We start from the raw sequence: 18,683 nt of genomic DNA on the forward strand, positions 1-18,683 counted from the left end.
GAGTAGCTGGGACTACAGGTGCCTGCCACCACGCCCAGCTAATTTTTTTGCATTTTTAGTAGAGACGGGGTTTCACCATGTTAGCCAGGATGGTCTCGATCTCCTGACCTCATGATCCGCTTGCCTCAGCCTCCCAAAGTGCTGGGATTACAGGCGTGAGCCACCGCGCCCGGCCTTTTTTATTGTTGAGTTTGAAAAGTTATTTATATTTTATAGACACTAGGAGTTATCTTTTCACGTTCTTGATGGTATCATTTTCAGCAGAGTTTTTAATTTTGAAGTTCCATTTATTTACATTTGTGTCGCTGCTTATGCTTTTGATGTCATATCTAAGAAGACACTGCTTAATCCAAAGTCACAAATATTTATGCCTACGTTTTCCTCTGGAGTTCTATAGTGTTAGCTCTTATATTTAGGTCTTTGCTTTGAGTTAATTTTTACATATGGCGTGAGTTAGGAGTCTAAATTCATAATTTTGCATATCCAGTTTTCCCAGTACCATTTGTTGAAATGACTGCTCCTTCCCTATTGAATGGTTTTGGTTCCCTTGTCAAAATTCAACTGACCATACATGTATGAGCTTATTTCTTCTTCTTTTTTATTTTTTATTTTTGAGACAGGATCTTGCTCTGTCACCCAGGCTAAGGTGCAATGGTGTAATCTCAGCTCACGGCAACCTCCCAGGCTCAAGTGGTCCTCCCTTCTCAGCCCCCCAAGTAGCTGGGACCACAGGCATGTGCCACCACATTGGGCTCATTTTTTTATTTTTACTTTTTGTAGAGACAAGGTCTTGCTATGTTGCTCAGGCTGGTCTTGAACTCCTGGGCTCAAGTCATCCTCCTGCCTTGGTCTCTTGAAGTGCGGGATTACATCCATGAGCTACCACACCTGGCCTGGTTTTATTTCTTGATTTTTGAATTTTATTCCACTTATCTATATGGCTAATCTTACTCAAGTACACACTATGTTGATTACTGTATAGCTTTGTACTGTTTTTAATTGAGTAGTGCGAATTCTACAACTTTGTTTTACTTTTGCAAATTTGTTTTGGCTATTATGGGTCCCTTGCTTTTCCACAGGAATTTTAGGATCAGCTTGTCCATTTTTGCTAAAAAGTGGTTACAATTTTGATAGGGATTACACTGAATCTGTAGATCAACTTGAGGAGTGTTGTTACCTTAATAATATGAAGTGTTGCAATTGTGAACACAGGATATCTTTATATTTACTTAGGTCTTCTTTAATTCGTTTCAACTATGTGCTCTTAGGAAAGGATCACACCAACAACATGAAGAGTCCAGCTCTTGAGACTGGCCAGGAGGAAAAGTTGGTGCTCCCTTCCTTCACTAGCACTTTGGCAAGGTGGTTCAGGGAGAGAAAGGGTTATGACATCTCTGTGAAACTCCCCAAAACCTTCACATCACCACTGAGATCTACTTCTAATTATGCATGTTTGACTCAGTTGCCACAATGCAGTATTATTGAACCCATGTAAACGATGGAATGCCTGCAGGCAACTACTGATCTAATTAATGTCTCCATCTTAGAAAAAGACAAGCTTTCCTAAAGCATTTCATGATAGTAGCATCTAAACTCAGAGCTTTAATAAAACACAAACCAGGCCGGGCACGGTGGCTCATGCCTGTAATCCCAGCACTTTGGGAGACTGAGGCGGGCAGATCACAAGGTCAGGAGATCGAGACCATCCTGGCTAACATGGTGAAACCCCGTCTCTACTAAAAATACAAAAAATTAGCCAGGTGTGGTGGCAGGTGCCTGTAGTCCCAGCTACTCTGGAGGCTGAGGCAGGAGAATGGCGTGAACCCGGGGGCGGAGCTTGCAGTGAGCCAAGATCACGCCACTGCACTCCAGCCTGGGCAACAGAGTTAGACTCCGTCTCATTCATAAATAAATAAAAACACAATGACCACCAAATCGTTTAGGTCTGTTCCTCAGCCCTCCAATGTGTCTTAAATACTATGACAACCAGGGTTTTTAAGCAAAGCTCTGATCCTGGCAAGGGCTCTCCCAGGGCATTATTTCCCTGTGATATCCATAAAGGACCCTTATCTTACCTGCAGCAACGCAATGCCTATGAAAATACCAGCAACGATGGTTAAATTGTCCTGCAACCACTTCTCAAACTGGGGCACACAGCCTTTCGTGTAGATTACAATCTGCTGGTCAACTTCCTTCACAAGGGAAGAGGAGAGCACACTGTCACAGATAGAGCACCAGGCACAGGCCAAAGCTCCTCCAACACCCTTTGTGCTAAGCAACAAGATGAGATTCCACTTACTGGTTTTTGCCTGGCATCATAGCCACACTGAGTGTTGATGACATCTTCCTGGTGAAGAAAGGAAAGAGAAAAGTGAAATTTACTCATTAGACAGAAAGGCCACCTAGAAATGAGCAGAAGACTCCTGTTACGCATTAGTAATAAAATGTGCATCTGAGCACAAAGACTGCAGCACTGTGCTAAACACTTTGTATACATGACCCCATGTCATTATTGCAACAATCTTCAGAAGTAGGTATTAAAATATGCCATATTTTACAAATAAGGAAAACTAAGGCTTGGGGAATATCAGAAAAGACAGCAAGTCTATCACACAGGAGGCTCAAGTTTCAAAGTGGTGCCAACCTCAAGAAGATTTAGGGAACTGGAGACACAGATAAAAAACGTAACTAAAAGGGCACCGTAAATCTTCATGTATGCTCTTTTGGATGGACTGCTGCTTTTAACCTGTATACTTCTACGTTACCTAAATGGTTTTTCAATGAGCTTTTAATAATTGAAAAAACAAAACAATGCCCTGATTACATAATCACATGGACTTCACATCTCACAGGGTCTGATCAGAAACATGTTTCCACTTTTTCGGGTTAGTTCATTTTCCTCCTCTGCAGGGTGGGGAGCAGATTTGATTAGCTTAGAGCGCAAGGAATGAACTAGCTCTACCCAGAGGATCTGTAGGTGAAAGGGGAAGCATTAATGCCTCTGAGAACACAGAATTCTCCCAAGGGGATGTTCACATGGGACAGGGACTGGCGACAGGAAGCGCGCCGTGCGGCACCCGCTGGCCAGTGCGAGGCCACCGGGATGAGCCCCTCAAGCTCTGAGCGGGCACTCTGCCTCCATGTGGCTCTCCTCAGAAGGGAGAGGAGGTTTGAGCTGGCGGGAAAGGGCAGCTGGCGGGGCAGCACAGTCCTTAGTGACTTTGTCTCCTCTTTCAGACCAAGAGAAACAGCCGAGGTGGTCCCGCGGGGGCAGCCTGCAGGGAAGTTCTGCTTTTCCACTCCAAGACCACAGCTCCTTTTAAGAGCTCCACAGCCTCCATCATAAGGAGGAGCAACCCCACTGAGCTCATCAGCACCCACTTGCCTCTGCTTCTGGGGAGTAAGGGCGAGCCTTGGAGACCGCAGGGCCAGAGAACAGTTGAGGAGTCCCAGAAGGGCTCTGCAGTTAGGAGCACATACAGATGCACGGAGTAACCTCTCATGCTTGTCATTCTAACACTACATAGTTACTTTTTTTTTTTTTAAAAAAAAGAAATGTGGTCTCACTGTGTCACCAGGATGGAGTGCAGTGGCATGATCATGGCTCACTGCAGCCTCAAACTCCTGGGTTCAAGTGATCCTCTCGTTTCAGCCTCCAGAGTAGATGGGACCACGGGTGTGTGCCACTACACATGGCTAATTTTTAAATTTCTGTGTAGTGATGGGGTCTCACTATGCTGCTCAGGCTGGTCTTTAACTCCTGGGCTCAAGGGATCCTCCCACTTCAGCCTCCCAAAGGGCTGGGATTCCAGGTGTGAACTACTACGCCTGGCTTAAGAATTGCATTTTAAGTCATTCTATATACCAGGCACGATTTGACCCAAAATATAATTAAACCTGTGGCAAAAGTGAGAGATTTATAGATTTTGTATTTTATTTTTTATAATAAAATGCAAACTGCATGACTGTAGTCATGATGGCATTCAGGAGTCCAGGCAGCTGTGGTCTTCCCACAGAGCAGTCCAGCCCTATCTTGTCTCGAACTCTCCTCCTACTTCTAATAGTTTCCCTAGAACTAAGCCAAAAAGAAAAGGGTTACTAACCCCAAACCAATGCAGAGAGTTCTCATATGAGCCTGCCCCTCTCATAAAGAAAGGCTAACAGATGACACAGGCAGGTTGCCTGGGTCTCATATTCCACTCCATTGCCTGCTAGCAGTGCAAGCTTGGGAAAGTCACTTACACCTCATGAGCCTTGACTTCTTCCCCCTGAAAAGGGAGGGTATTGGTGGTATCTGCCAGTAGGAATGTGCCCAACTTAAATGAGCCAACGCACATAAAGGCTTAGAATAGAAACCAGCGCACACTGCTAAATTAATGCCAGCAATTATTACTCCTACTAGGAAGATTTGAGCACTATACCCCCTACAGGAGCTACAAATAGGAGTAACCAGGTAAGAAGAGGTTTCAACAAAAAAATCACTCTGCTCATCCCATGCACACTCTCAGCATGATGTACAGAGAAGGCCAATAGTTCGCTGGCATTCACTTACTGCGGGATCTTTAGTGCAGCAGGAGAATGGAACGCCACATCGCTCTCGACTTGCATTGGAATCTGTGCAATTGAAGTAAATATTTAGGTTCCAATCATCAGCTCCAAAAGCCCCACAGCACTGCCACTAGAGCAAACAGGAAAGAATTAGAACATCCCAACTTGGAGGCAAGCAGGTGCCTACACTCACACCCGCCGAACGACACCCAGCTTCTGCCAGCTCTGACCTTTTTTTCTGTCCCAGACTTTAAGCCAAACGGAACCTAAATGGCCCATATAAAAGCTTCCAAATTAATTAAGGCTGAAGGTTTGTAGGGATGTGTTGGCACATGATTTAGACAACTGATGAGACCCGTGGTGTTAGGTGGAAGAAGGGCAGAGCAGCTATACAGCAGGGCTGAGTTAGAACAAGATTTGCTTGGCTTGGGCACGTCATTCTAGAAGGAGAAACAAGAACATTCTAGAAAGGTAAATAAGACACGAAGAACAGTGGTAGTGACTGAAGGAGGCAACTGGGGTTATGGGTGGGCTACGTATAGGCTTACTTTTTCAAAGTTTTGATCTCCACATTCTAATGGTTTTTTAAAGATCTGTTTTGTTTTATGGAGGTATAACTGACATACAATAAATTGCACATTTTAAAGTATACAATTTGATAAATTTTGACATCTGTATATGTCACAAAACCATCACCACAATCAATGGATATATAGTTGATATATCCATTACCACCAAAAATTTTAGAGGTTAACTTTTCATCATATTTGTTTCTACTCTGAATTTTTTTAAAAACAAGAGCATGTGTTTTACATTTTCAACTTTAAAAAGTCAGTCTTCCAATTAAAATATCATAAAACAAGCAGTTAAATTCAGTGGTTCTTAAATGGGGCCTGAGTGGTAGGGTTCTACAAACTTGCAGGTCTTTATATACCTGCACTGAAAAGTCGGGTAGGCTGAGCTTGGACTTGGACAGTGGTGTCTGTGGCATTTATGTATAAGGCAGTACCAGAGGGCAAGCAGAAGCCCAGTGAATGGTAGCATCCAGATGCCCCTTCCTCAATTCCCTGGGATGCACTTTCTCTACTTCTCCGAGTTAAATAAATATCAACCCTCAACCATTTGAAGACCTTCTGGGCCAATAGCTACTTCTAAACATTACATTCCATGATGCAAAAAGAAAGTCACATGAAACTGTAGTATTTCCATATAAAGCACACAGCGTTCCAAGACAACATGGTCCCTCCAGGGCTTGGGTTGTGCATTTCAAGGTGTGCCCACAAAGCTCCATCAATGTGTCATGCAATCCAGTCAGGAATAATGCCTGGAAAAGGATTATTAGGGAGCCCGCACCCATTAGGACCTAATAAAATAGTGAAGTCAGCTGAGGACATGAATCAGGGCTTAATTTCCCACTTAAGGTACAGCTTACTCCAGGACGAAATGTTGCTGCCACTGAACAAAACCACATAACCCAGCTCAGTCCTGAGTGCCTAAGGAAGGGGTTGGCCTCCCTCATGATGCATGTCGACATGGCTGCTGCCTCCCTTCATCACAGGCAGAAAACTGTCCAACCCCAAGAAGGCTACCATTCACTGGGCTTCTGCTTGCCCTCCGGCCCTGCCACATACATAAATGCCACAGACACTGCTGTCCAAGTCCAAGCTCAGCCTACCCGGCTTTTCAGGGCAGGTATATAAAGACCTGCAAGTTTGTAGAACCCTACCACCCTAAGCCGAATATAAAAACATGTATGTCTCATGAGTGTCATAATATCCCTGTGAGTCAGATAGTAACTAGTATTATTTCCATTTTACTATTCAGGAAATAGGTCAAGGTCCTGTGAGCCCAGGGTCGCTTATCAGATTTTGGCACTAGACCTGTGTCTTTTGGTCCCTTGCATTCTGAGTGAAACAGGACATCTGCTGCTTTGCTGGCACTGAAGGAGCCATTTCACAGGCCTGCTCAGAGACCAGAGGGCGTGGCTTGGACTCCAATGCTCAGGGACCAGAAGGAGTGGCCGGGATTCCACCGCGCACATTCTTCACTTGTTAGAAGCTACTAGGACTTAGGAGTTTCTAAGCTTTTGCTTTTAACTGCATGTGGGATAATAATATTTGGATAGGCACATTTTAGGAACTCTGTGGCAGATTATTCTGTTGATAAGTAGATTATTATGAGCTGTGAAATATCAAGGATTACCAAAAAAGGGGGCAAGGGATAAGAAAGAATCCATATTTAATAACCAAGTAAAACTTTAAACCTGGAGTAAAACAATGTTCCTCAAATGCAAATAGGAAAGGACAGCCGTGATTAGAACTTTTTGCTCAAGCGTTTTCTTCTTTGTTCCTCTAACTTAACAGAAGTTGAAACAAGCGAAAATAGGACATTTCCATTTAGAATACAAATCTTGTAAGTCATAGAGCAAGTTGGAAAATAATAAACAAACAAACACCCATGCAGAATAGTCAGGTAGTTTCCAGCTGGCAGATACAGAAACCAGGAGGGATATTCACTGGGGTCATCGTTCAGAGAACTTTCAACTGGAAAACAAACCACTTTAAACTTACATATTCCTGGGTGAAGTCTATGAGGTTTTGCAAATCAATGTCATCCCGATATGCTCTGATGTTGTTGTTTATAAAGAAATACAGCTGGTCTTTGATCCAGTCTTTGAAAACAAATGCTAGTACTCCGGCAGTGAGCTCCAGGAAGAAAATAATTCCCAGGAACACAGAAAACTAAGACGAAAGACACACAGAGAACAGTTATAAGGCTATTTTGATCATATATAGCTAAATGGTTCCTCTCTAAACAGGTTTGTAATTACATTGGATTGTTATACATCTCCAAAGTAGATAATCTTCAGTTTCTGCTGATTCATTAATAGAATATTACACTCCAAGAAAGGACTTTTAAAAATCATTTCATAATCACATTTTAGGGTCTCTAGTGGTCCATTTGGTAATTAACCAACAAAGCCCATAAGCAAACATGGATAAGAATTTCTCATTAGACCCACATTAAGGCCTAATGGATTTCTCATGATTAATGTACTGCCAGATGCTTGAACAATGACCTGCCATCATCTCTAGTAAGCTTCTGTAACTGGAAAGATAGATTATTCCAATATTTTAAGATCGCCTGTCATTTGTTACTGTGGCCTTGATTCTCTATGCAATATATTTCTTTTATGGATTCAGACACCATTTTAATTCTCTTTTGCACCTACTATACAGGGTAAAGTAACACATGTGTTCATCTTAGATGAAGGGGTCAAAGAGGAAGTAGTGGGATGGGCAGTGACTGTGAAATGAAAGTTATTTCCCATCATAAAAACAAAATGAAACCCTCAGTTGAGGGCTTTCCTGGGAATGCTAGCTGGGCTTGCCTTCCTCTAGGAAGCATGGGCCCCAGCAACCTTTTAAGTGACATCAAAATGCAGCCAAAGGGAGACTCTGCTTAATGCAGACAACAAGACGTCTGAAAGAAGGGCTCAAGACCATGAGGCAATGTGGTAACTGCCCGTAACTCTGGAGAAATTTCCCTTCCATCTAGAAGACTCAGAAGAGTCTCAGCTTAGTCATATCGACTTACTGCTCACGCCCACTGTTTCTTCCACCTCCTACCATCCTGTATTCTTAACCTTTTCAAAATTTGTTGTTAAAATAGATTATGAGAAATGAGCTGTGAAGGGTACACTGAACAGAGAAGGTACAATGAACAGAGGGTACACTGCGGGTAAACTTCTGGTGACAACAGCAGAGAGGGAGACATGGTGCCACAACTGCTGGGCAGAGGTCCTCAAGGCCACATGCAGAACAGTGAGCAGCTGAGGAGGCAGGGAGTGCTCAGGTGACCTGCGGCTCTACCTTCAGCAAGCAGACAAGGAGCTGCCAGCCAAGAGAAAACGTATTGGGGAGGGGTGCAAAGGAAACAACAGTTACTCATTAAAAGAACAAAAGACAAAAAACATTTATTCATTCAACAAACATCTACTGAATGACCCACAATGGGTCAGGCCCCGAGGGAGGTGGGCTTTGCAGAAGCAAGGATGAATAAGACCATACCCCTTGCTTTCAAAGATGTCCCAGTCTTACATGATTAGGAAGGCTCGGACAGGGAGTGGGTATCTGCAGACATTAGATGTCTGCAGATCTCACAGTGTTTGTCTAGGGTGCCGAGTACTGCTCTGTGAGGGTGGGCATGGGAGGAGGGGTGGAAGGTGGAAATAAGCGCTTGGCAAAGCTTTTTGACTCCCAGGTTTAGGCCCCAATTCTAGACCCTCCGGCTCAGCCCTTCAAGTTTCCCTAGAGTTCCTGGTTATATATCCTTCATGAACTCACCAGAAATGGAATTTAAACAGTTCTTAATTATCATCGGTGATGCCAATAATTTCAATTTAAACCTTCCCCAATCTAGAAAAATGACCAGAAAAAATATCACACCACTTCTGCTCAATGCCTACCCTACAGTGTAAATAACTCCTTGCCCTGTATTAGGTACCACCTTAAGCATGTAAATATGAATTATGAATTATCACAGTACAGAAATGACAAAATTATAGCTAGCATGCATGAGCACACGCAGGAAACACCAAGTCAGGGAAAGATTTTAATTTGCTTTTTGTTCTCACCTCCATAAAGGTTAATTGCATTTTACAGTTCCCCTGGTAAATTTTCTCTTCATGTTACATAATATAACATACCGAAAGTTGAGTCCAAATTCAATTCATATAAAATATTTGGCAGATACCTACATGCCCCAGGCCCTGTTGAGCTAATTTCCTCTATTTCCAAAGGTGCAGAGACTGACTCACAGGCTTCATCCTAGAGCCTCGGTCAGCTAAGAAGGTCTATTTCCATTTTGCAGTATCTTAGTTCCTGGATTTTCCCTCAGCAGTTCTCCTAGGGGCATCAGATCTTTGGAGCTATTTGGAGTCCTGTGGACATTTACTTACTACTTATCTCATACCTCCTGTTCGAAGATTATTCCAGGCCAGTTTTTATTGTTTGTACTAAATGGAGAGACGCCTTTTAAGATATTTTCCAAGTCTCAAAAGCCAAGAAACAACACAATTCTCTTCATTTCCAACATGAGACTTTATAAATTAAGGTGTTGATTTAGAGAAATGTGTAGTTTTCTGCCTATTCAGTCAACACTGGACATTTCAATTATAAGAAATGATAAACTATATTAAAGGGGTTACCACTATAAATGAAACTATATTAAAGTAAATCACAATTAACGGGACTGAGCAGGTGCAGTGGCTCATGCCTGTAATCCCAGCACTCCGGGAAGTTGAGCCAGGTGGATCACTTGAGGTCCAGAGTTCAAGACCAGCCTGGCCAACATGGTGAAACGCCATCCCTACTAAAAATAAAAAAATTATCCAGGGATGGTGGTAGGCTCCTGTAATCCCAGCTACTCGGGAGGTTGAGGCAGGAGAATCACTTGAATCCAGGAGGCAGAGGTTGCGGTGAGCCAAGATCACGCCACTGTACTCCAGCCTGGGCAGCAAGAGTGAAACTCCATCTCAAAAAAAAAAAAAAGGATCCCACATTTTGGGGCATGGAGGCTGAAACCAATAAAATACTGGCAACAGATGAGTATGACCAGGACCCAATGAGGCTACAGGAAAGGTGGCGAGGTAAGCTGGCAAGGTGAGCTGAACACGGGAGCACTGAGATGTCTCATGCCAAGAAGACTGGCAGGTTGGCAGGTGGCGATCAGGGACAGAGCTCTCCTGGGGGCTCCCCAGGTTTCTGACTAGGTGAAGAATGAAGCATTTGGTTGTGTGTGTATGTATGTGTGTGAGAGAGAAAGAGAGAGCGAGAGAGACAGAGAGAGAGAGAGAGAAAAAGAGAGAGAGAGAGAGAGTGTGTGTGTGTGTGTGTGTGTGTGTAGCAAAGGAGGGATCTGGCAGATAAGGCAGATGGAGTCTTAGGAAACTAGCTACAGCCACTGTGGTCCAGTGTATCCACAAGAGAGAACCAGCTGCTTGTGAACTTATCTGTAAGACCAGGTACCCCTTGGTTTTCCTTGTTAGAATGAGTCATGCTAATTTTCAGGTTAAATAGCCTCCAAAAGCTTCTCCGAGCCAGAGCTGCTCAGAAATGGGCTGCCCTGGGTGGGGCACAGCGTGTACCCTCTTCTCAGGGATGTTTAAGAAAAGATGCTGGAGGATGATGTGGCAGAAATGCTGGGGAAGACAATCACACATTACATGACTACTGGACTACTTCTTGGATTTTTTTTTTTTTTTTTTTAACGAAAATGTCCCTGGATGATGATGTGTCAATAAAAGTTGGGAATAATTTTGGTAACAGGAAATATTACACTGCAACCGTTCTCCAGAAATGTCTACCATCCTTCCTCAGCAAATGAAGGTGGGTGCTTTGGATCCTTTCTCTGTTCTTAGAAAGGGGAATGGATGCTTCATATAGAGGGCTATGATTCAGACGCCCACCAGAGTGCCAAGCTCCATGCTGACAGGCACATTTGGCTACATTCAACAACCCTATTTAAGATACATAAATGGCACATGCCATTTTCTTCTCCTTTGAAAGGAGTCTTCAACACAAAGGCTTTCACTTTTCATTCTCTATTTTAACTTTAAATACCAATGAACCCCCTGGTGAAACCTCTCCTCTACAAACATTCACTCAAGACAGTGATCACACCAACCACACCACATCTAAAAATTACAAAGGAGAACTTTGTACCAGCTAACGACAAAGGAGCTTTACCTTTTAGTGTTTTGCCATATTTAGCAAAACCTACTGCTTAACAGATTTAATCTGGACAGGCCACAGTCACTGTGCTTTTGCCTGGTTTCTCCAAACCAACGACCTGCACAGTTCCCCACTTACTATGTGCATTAAAACGGTGGGGAGGAATCACTTAAAAGAAAAATATATACACCTACCTTAGTCCTGAAGATATCTTAGGGAATAGAATCTAAGTCTGTGATATATATGCACGAAATCTCCATGGATGGCACGGTGTGGTCGTGGGGGCGGTGGTGTACTTATTAAGGAGGCACGACTGGGAGTCAGGGCTAGAGAGCTCTCTCAAACGAAAATAATGACCTGGGCCCTACTTTTGCCAGTGCCTTTGGTACAGCTCACTGTCTTGCCTGTAGATAGGGTGACCCCCTGATGGAAGGTGACGTTTTGGCTCTCAATCTGAGAGTAGACAGTGGGATACTTACAAACTTGAGAAGGAAAGTGTTTTCCCGTAGCGCTCCAATGCACCCTGCAAATCCCAAAATGAACATCACTCCTCCCACCACAAGGAAGAGCCAAACTGGGTCAAAGCCGCCGAGATCGGTGATGGAAGAGATGTTGGACAGAACTCCCTGGGAGCAGAAAAGAACACACAACAAGGCACCAGGATGTGGGGTCAGTTTTCCAACATGTAAAGACTATCGCATTTGTCCTTTCCCCTCCCAAAGAAAACCTGCAGAGGGCATCTGATTATCAGGTATGTGATTAATACGCAAGAGAGGAAAGGAAGAGAGAAAGAGAAAAAGAGAAAGAAAGAGAAAGCGAGGGAAAGAAAGGGAGAGAAAGAGAGAGAAAGAAAGATAGAGAAAAGAGAGAAACAAAGAAAAGGAAGGAAAGGAGGAAGGCAGGAAGGGGTGGAGGGAGGGAAGGAGGGAGGGAAACTGCTTTCTTTCCAATGTCTAAATGTGTTCATACTTTTGGGAAAACTGTATGTAGAAAAAAAGTTGCCAAGAAACAGTCCTCAGACCCTGTAAGGAGAAGATGTGGTGTTACCTTTGGTTTCAATGTCTGCAAATATAAGTGGTCTTCAGTAAAAACAAACAAGCAAAAAAAGACAGATGCATAAAAAACACACATACCCCATGACCCCCCAGAAAGCGGGAGGTCATCTTTAAGACCCAGGACACGCAAAAGTTAGACAAATGCCTACTGCAAAGCCCTTGGCATTTCTCTGGAAATAGGGTCGAGCTAGAAGCTGAAAACTAACACAGCAGCCAGTCCCGATTACAAACACCTACAAATTTGTTTTTGTTTTTGTTTTTTTTCCAAGAAAAAAATTGTACCTCAGGATCTACTCTTGAGCTTCATGGGAGACCTTTATTAGCCTGAGATCCCAAAAGCCTTGTGTGGTTTGCTCTGGTGGCTGTTCTGAAGCTTGCTATTGGGGTATTTCTTACCACCTTCCTTTGAGTTGAATTTTAAAGATTTACAAATCAAAGTTTACTTCCTCACTTTCAACTCTTACTCTTCTGCCACAAGAACACCAAACAGACCCTGAGTAATTTCACTTTTCCACAAACAATGACATTTCTTTACTGAAATCCCCTCTTCCCTTATGTGTGATACCACATCAAATACCACCCAGAACCTATGTTACAAGATTATTTTGAAACTGTGGATGGGCATGGGCCTTAAACAGCCAATATCACCAATATTTTAATTTTACTGAAGTTGTTTGGTACTCTCAAATCAAAATACCTCCAGAGCATCACAGTATAGTTTGCTGTAAAGCCTTAATAATTTAAAAAATTGTTTTCAAAGCACTCCCAATAACCTGTAAGAACAGGAAGCAATCATCCGATTTTATACTTGAGGAAAATGGAACTCAGAGCAGTTTGGTGACTGGCTGAAGGTGACAGACGTCATTGCTTCTTTGAAACCAGTACACAATGTCTATTTCAGTACCAAGCAGGGGCCATACACTTGCTTCCCAGTACATCCCAGTCAGCACTAATCAACATCTGAACTTAGGAGTTTTAAGTTTTAATCCATTTAAAGGTTGCAGGTAGGAACATTTGGAGAAGCATATTTCATTTGTTCTATTTTTTCTGCCTGTTTCTTCCTTTAGGGGGGTGTCAACTTACGAACAATAATAGGATATTAAGAAAAGAATGCATATGGGGAATAAAGAACTCTTAAAATGTAAAACTTAAACCTAATTTTAAAAAGTCTAAGGTTTAATGTCACAGACAAATGGCTGAAAGGCTATTAAAGCAGTTGGGATTGAGGGTGTATTCATTAACTTCTTAGGTGACATCAAAGAAGGCAACCACACCCTTCACGAGGCTGCATAGACCCAAGGTTTGATCCAGTTTTGTTTCTTGGGTTTCCAAGCAGCGAACTATGAGTATTTACTCCAGGGGGGAAAAGGCTGAAGGAAAACACAGAAATACCTATACATATGATGCTGAGAAAAAACTTGCCAGAGAAGTCAGACAAAACCCAACCAACAGGCTGGGTGGAGTGGCTCACACCTGTAATCCCAACACTTTGGGAGGCTGAAGTGGGAGGATCGCTTAAAGCCAGGAGTTTGAGACCAGCCTGGGCAGTAGAGTGAAACCCTTTCTCTATAAAAATAAACTTAAAATAAAAAATCCAAGCAACAGTGGTAAAGGCCCAGGATTGTTAGGATACCAGCCTCTCCCCCAAGAATGCCTTTAACCACAGATGTTAGTACCTGAAGTTTTCATGTTATGGACCTTCTCAGTCACGGGAAGAGAGAGAAGACTTTGGGTATACATGAAAACATTCTTAAAAGATTTTAAGTTTAATTATGGGAGAATAAGACACAGTTAACTTGGCACCAGAAAGAAGAGGTGGCAGTAGCAGAACTGACAGAAATGTCAGTTCCATCATAAAGAGGCATTTCTAATACTGAGAGATAGGACTAGCTGGATTTCCTAAGCCAACTAAGAATTCCTAAGCCAAGCTGGGAAAGGTGACCGCACCCACCTTTAAAAACGGGGCTTGTAACTCAGCTCACACCAACCAATCAGGTAGAAAAGAGCGCTCATTAAAATACAAATTAGGCTAAAGCAGGAGGTAAACAAATAGTGAAATCCTATATCGTCTGAGAGCACAGGGGGAGGGACCCTGATCCGGATATAAACTCAGGCATTTGAGCTGGGAGTGGGCAACCCCCTTTCGGTCCCCTCCCATTGTACGGGAGCTCTCTTTTCACTCTATTAAATCTTGCAACTGCACACTCTCTGGTCCGTGTTTGTTCTGGTTTGAACTGAGCTTTCGCTCGCCCTCCACCACTGCTGATTGCCGTCATTGTAGACGCCACAGCTGACTTCCACCCCTCCGGATCCGGCAGGGTGTCCACTGTGCTCCTGATCCAGCAAGGCGCCCATTGCCGCTCCCAATCGGGCTAGAGGATCGCCATTGTTCCTGCATGGGCTAAGCGCCCGGGTTCATCCCAAGCGAGTTAAATAGAGCTATAACACGCACCACATGGCCCAAGATTCCATTCCTTGGAATCCCTGAGGCCAAGAACCCCAGGTCAGAGAAGAAGAGGCTTGCCACCATCTTGGGAGCTCTAAGAACAAGGACCCCCTTAACAATATCACCAAGTCTGTTCAATGCACCAAAGAAGGCTGCCCTGAGAAATACGAGATTCCCCAACAGGGGAGCTGATGCTGTGAACCTTTGTCAACAGCGTTCTAGGAAAGATTCCCAAAGTGGATGGGAAATTAGGCCTTAATGACCTTTAAGATTCCTTTCAACTTTAAGAGTGTTCTATGATTTCATCCATTTTTAATGGGCTTTTTAGTTGCAGCTCACAAGTCTGAACAAAGATCAGATTGCTCCCAAACCCTCGCCCATGATCCATGGTTGTACACGAAGAGCTCCGCGGGTAACAAAGACAATGATCTGCGCAACTCAGCAAAGCAAGCAGCAAGCTAGCAAACATACCTATGCCCGAAATATCAAAATAATCCCTGCCCCAAAGACAAAGAAGTATGATCCCAACTGTCAGGAGATTCCTAGATCATTTGCACTCTCTGAGTTTAATTTGGAGGATGAAAATTGCCTACTCAGACAAACTCATTTTAATACTTACTCTCCCTAGTCTGCAGAGGCAGTTTTAATTGAGAGGCCTTCAACTGTTTCCACGGAAACAACAATCATTTGGGGACTGAGCTGGACTGCAGGTTCGACTTATTTAATCCTAAATTCTGGCAAACATAGAGCTGCAAACAGATACTACAGAGTGGGAAGGGGAACTAATCTCCCACAAAGCATAGGAAAGACTACCAAGAACTGTATTTTTAATGAATCCAGAATAGACCCATGTAGTTATCAGTTGAAAACTAACTCAAATCTTTTTTTTCCTGGGTGGAAAGAATATATCCTTTATCTATCTATTTAAATTATTTTAAATTTTAAAAAAATTGAAATGGACATAAAATTATGTATTGGCCGGGCGCGGTGGCTCACGCCTGTAATCCCGGCACTTTGGGAGGCCAAGGTGGGCGGATCACGAGGTCAGGAGATCGAGACCATCCTGGCTAACACGGTGAAACCCGGTCTCTGTTGACAATGCAAAAAATTAGCGGGGTGTGGCGGCATGTGCCTGTAGTCCCAGCTACTCGGGAGGCTGAGGCAGGAGAATGGCGTGAACCCGGAGGCGGAGCTTGCAGTGAGCCGAGATCCTACCACTGCTCTCCAGCCCGGTTGACAGAGGGAGACTCCATCTCAGAAGAAAAAAAAGAAAATTGTGTGTATTGTACATGTCCATGTTTTGAGGTGCGTGTATATATAAATAGTGGAATGACTAAATCTGGCTAGTTAGCATATGCATTACCTCACATAGGTACCATTTTTGTGGTGAGAACACTTTACATCCACTCAGCATTTTTCAGGAATATATTATTAACCATCATCACTACCTCAAATCTTGAAACACAAGAAGTGAATGTGGAAGTCAATGCCCAACAGCCAGTATTTTTTCCCCTTGGGATTAGGCTTACTTACCTAGCAGGAGAGAAAAAACAGACTTATTCTTTCATCTGTGCACAATTTCCCAACATTCCCTGAAGAGCAGCAGTTTTATTGCTTTTGACTACATGGAGGGATTGGGAGGCCAAGGTGGGCGGATCATCAGGTCAAGAGATCGAGACCATCCTGGCCAACACAGTGAAACCCCGTCTCAACTAAAAATACAAAAATGATCTGGGCGTGGTGGTGCGCGCCTGTAATCCCAGCTACTCAGGAGGCTGAGGCAGGAGAATCGCTTGAACCCAGGAGGCAGAGGTCACAGTGAGCTGAGACTGAGCCACTGCACTCCAGCCTAGCGACAGAGCAAGACTCTGTCAAAACAAAACAAAACAAAACAAAAAACAAAAAAGCTGAACATAATCCTGACAACAGTGATTTAGATTACAAAAATGATGGGGAGTTGACTATTCAGTCTGCTGTTGTTCTAAAGATGGGGTCTCTCTCTGGACTTTTTCATTTCATTAAGCTCAATTTGACAGATGAGTAAGAAGTGCTAGTATATGCCTGCTGAAGAGTAATTATAATTAAACCTTGTTGTTGACAAGAAGCTGTAAGAAAAAAAAATCTAAGATTACAATTAAGTCTGCCAAGTAATTTAAAACAGGCACTCAGATTCATGGTAAATCCTTAGGAATGTGCAAGAACACCACCAGCAGACACCTAGTCTTCTGGGAACCTAAGGCCCCCCGCTGCTTCTTCTGGGAACAGCACCACCTCCTCCTTGTAAGGATGCCTTTGCCCCTCCTTTCACTCCATGGCCCCTCAGAGCTGCCAGGATCTCATACGATCCCACTGGCCTGGTGAGGCCTGAGAAGCCTGGATTCCCTTCCTGAGGTGCCAGGATTTAGAACAGGCACCTTTCTCTAGTGGTTGAGACTCTAAAATGCCAAACTCCAGAGCCTTGTGAAGCATGTCATATTTCTTACCACGTGAAGAAAGTCAGATTGCAGTGAGAAGTAGAAAACCAGTGCTCAGGAAGAAACAAAGTACAAGAGTAGGGAGGGAAGATCCAGATGGCATTATAAATTCCCAGACCAGTGGTTCCTGAGGCCTGCCCTAGAGCTCTGTGTGTCACTCCAGGAGCCTTAGATACACTCCCTTGATGGCTTACACTCCTTCTCTTTGGGTCTTCATTTGCATCTGAGAAGTCCTGCATAACACAAAAGCTTTGAATAAACTATGCTTCAGTCCTCCATGCATGTAAACACACACACACAGGCATGTAAACATGTACACACAGACATGCACATAGACACACAGAAACACACACACGTGGCCAAAGCTGGGAAAACATGTGGGTATAGGGAGCAAAGGGATACACCGGGTTTTAAACGGTCATTTTCCCCAGCTGGCTGATATTTCAAGTCAACGTAGTAATTAAGCCAGTGTAAACAGTCTTCATTCATGTTAACTCACTATGAATTCAGCGTCATCAATGAAATGAGCAGTTCTGGGGAACCTGTGTGGAACTTTTAGGTGCTTTGTCTATGTTACTGACAAATAATGCATAACATGGTTTAACCTCCAATTCTGCATGTAAACTTGAATGTTCAGCCCTTGACTTTAAATACCAACTTTTAAAATCTCAAACACGGAAAAAAATCAATACATTGGGAGGCTGAGGTAGGGGGATTGCCTGACGCCAGAAGTTCGAGACCAGCGTGGGCAATAAAACAAGACCCCATCTCTAGAAAAAATTTAAAAATAAGTCAGGTGCACTGGTGTGTGCCTGTAGTCCTAACTACTCGGGAGGCTGAAGCAGAAAGATCACTTAGGCCCAGGAGTTGGAGGCTGCAGTGAGCTATGATCACGTCACTGTACTCCAGCCTGGGCAACAGAGTGAAATCGCATCTCAAAAAGTAATAAAACATAAATAAGCAAATAAATACAAAATGTTATCCGACTACTCTCTTCTGTACCTGTTTATGCCACAAGGGCACACACAGAGCTTGGCATCTATATTCCATAGGAAGTTCTCATCCTTCTCCTACCTGAATCCTAAAAGCAGAGCAAGCCCTGGGGGCTAAAGATGTCAAGGGTACTAGACTTTGCACATAACGTCAGAAAATAGCCCATGAAGCTGAATCTAACTGGAACAAGGATAAATGAGCAAGAAGCAGAGTAATGGGCCACACAGTTATTTCCATCTGTTTTATCTGACATACGAAAGTGAGATTCTGAACAGTAGTAGCAGAAAGAGAAAGATTCAGAAAGAGAGAGAGAGAGCCAGAGACCAAGACTGCAGGTGATGAGAAAAATATATTCAAGATGATCGATTCAGAATGCTGTGTGGGAAGAATTCCTATACATATATATTATTAATACATTAAGATTTTGTTAGTA

At 43.3% G+C, this 18,683-nt stretch overlaps 1 protein-coding gene across 2 annotated transcripts in view; it reads right to left on the minus strand.

Annotated features, from left to right (window-relative positions):
• Nucleotides 1-18,683, minus strand: part of TSPAN5 (tetraspanin 5) — a 180,184-nt gene that overhangs the window by 3,296 nt on the left and 158,205 nt on the right. Inside the window, exons 3-7 of one of the 2 annotated variants that reach the window (XM_025385120.1) lie at nucleotides 11,762-11,908; nucleotides 7,119-7,289; nucleotides 4,553-4,678; nucleotides 2,300-2,347; nucleotides 2,076-2,192 (exon numbers count right to left, since the gene is read on the minus strand). In XM_025385120.1, coding sequence (XP_025240905.1) covers nucleotides 2,076-2,192; nucleotides 2,300-2,347; nucleotides 4,553-4,678; nucleotides 7,119-7,289; nucleotides 11,762-11,908 — 609 coding nt within the window. Of the gene's footprint in view, nucleotides 1-2,075; nucleotides 2,193-2,280; nucleotides 2,348-4,552; nucleotides 4,679-7,118; nucleotides 7,290-11,761; nucleotides 11,909-18,683 lie in introns of both variants that reach the window. The other variant, XM_025385121.1, reaches the window with a different exon arrangement.

The sequence above is a fragment of the Theropithecus gelada genome, chromosome 5, assembly GCF_003255815.1.
Source record: "Theropithecus gelada isolate Dixy chromosome 5, Tgel_1.0, whole genome shotgun sequence".
Classification (NCBI taxonomy): Eukaryota; Metazoa; Chordata; class Mammalia; order Primates; family Cercopithecidae; genus Theropithecus; species Theropithecus gelada.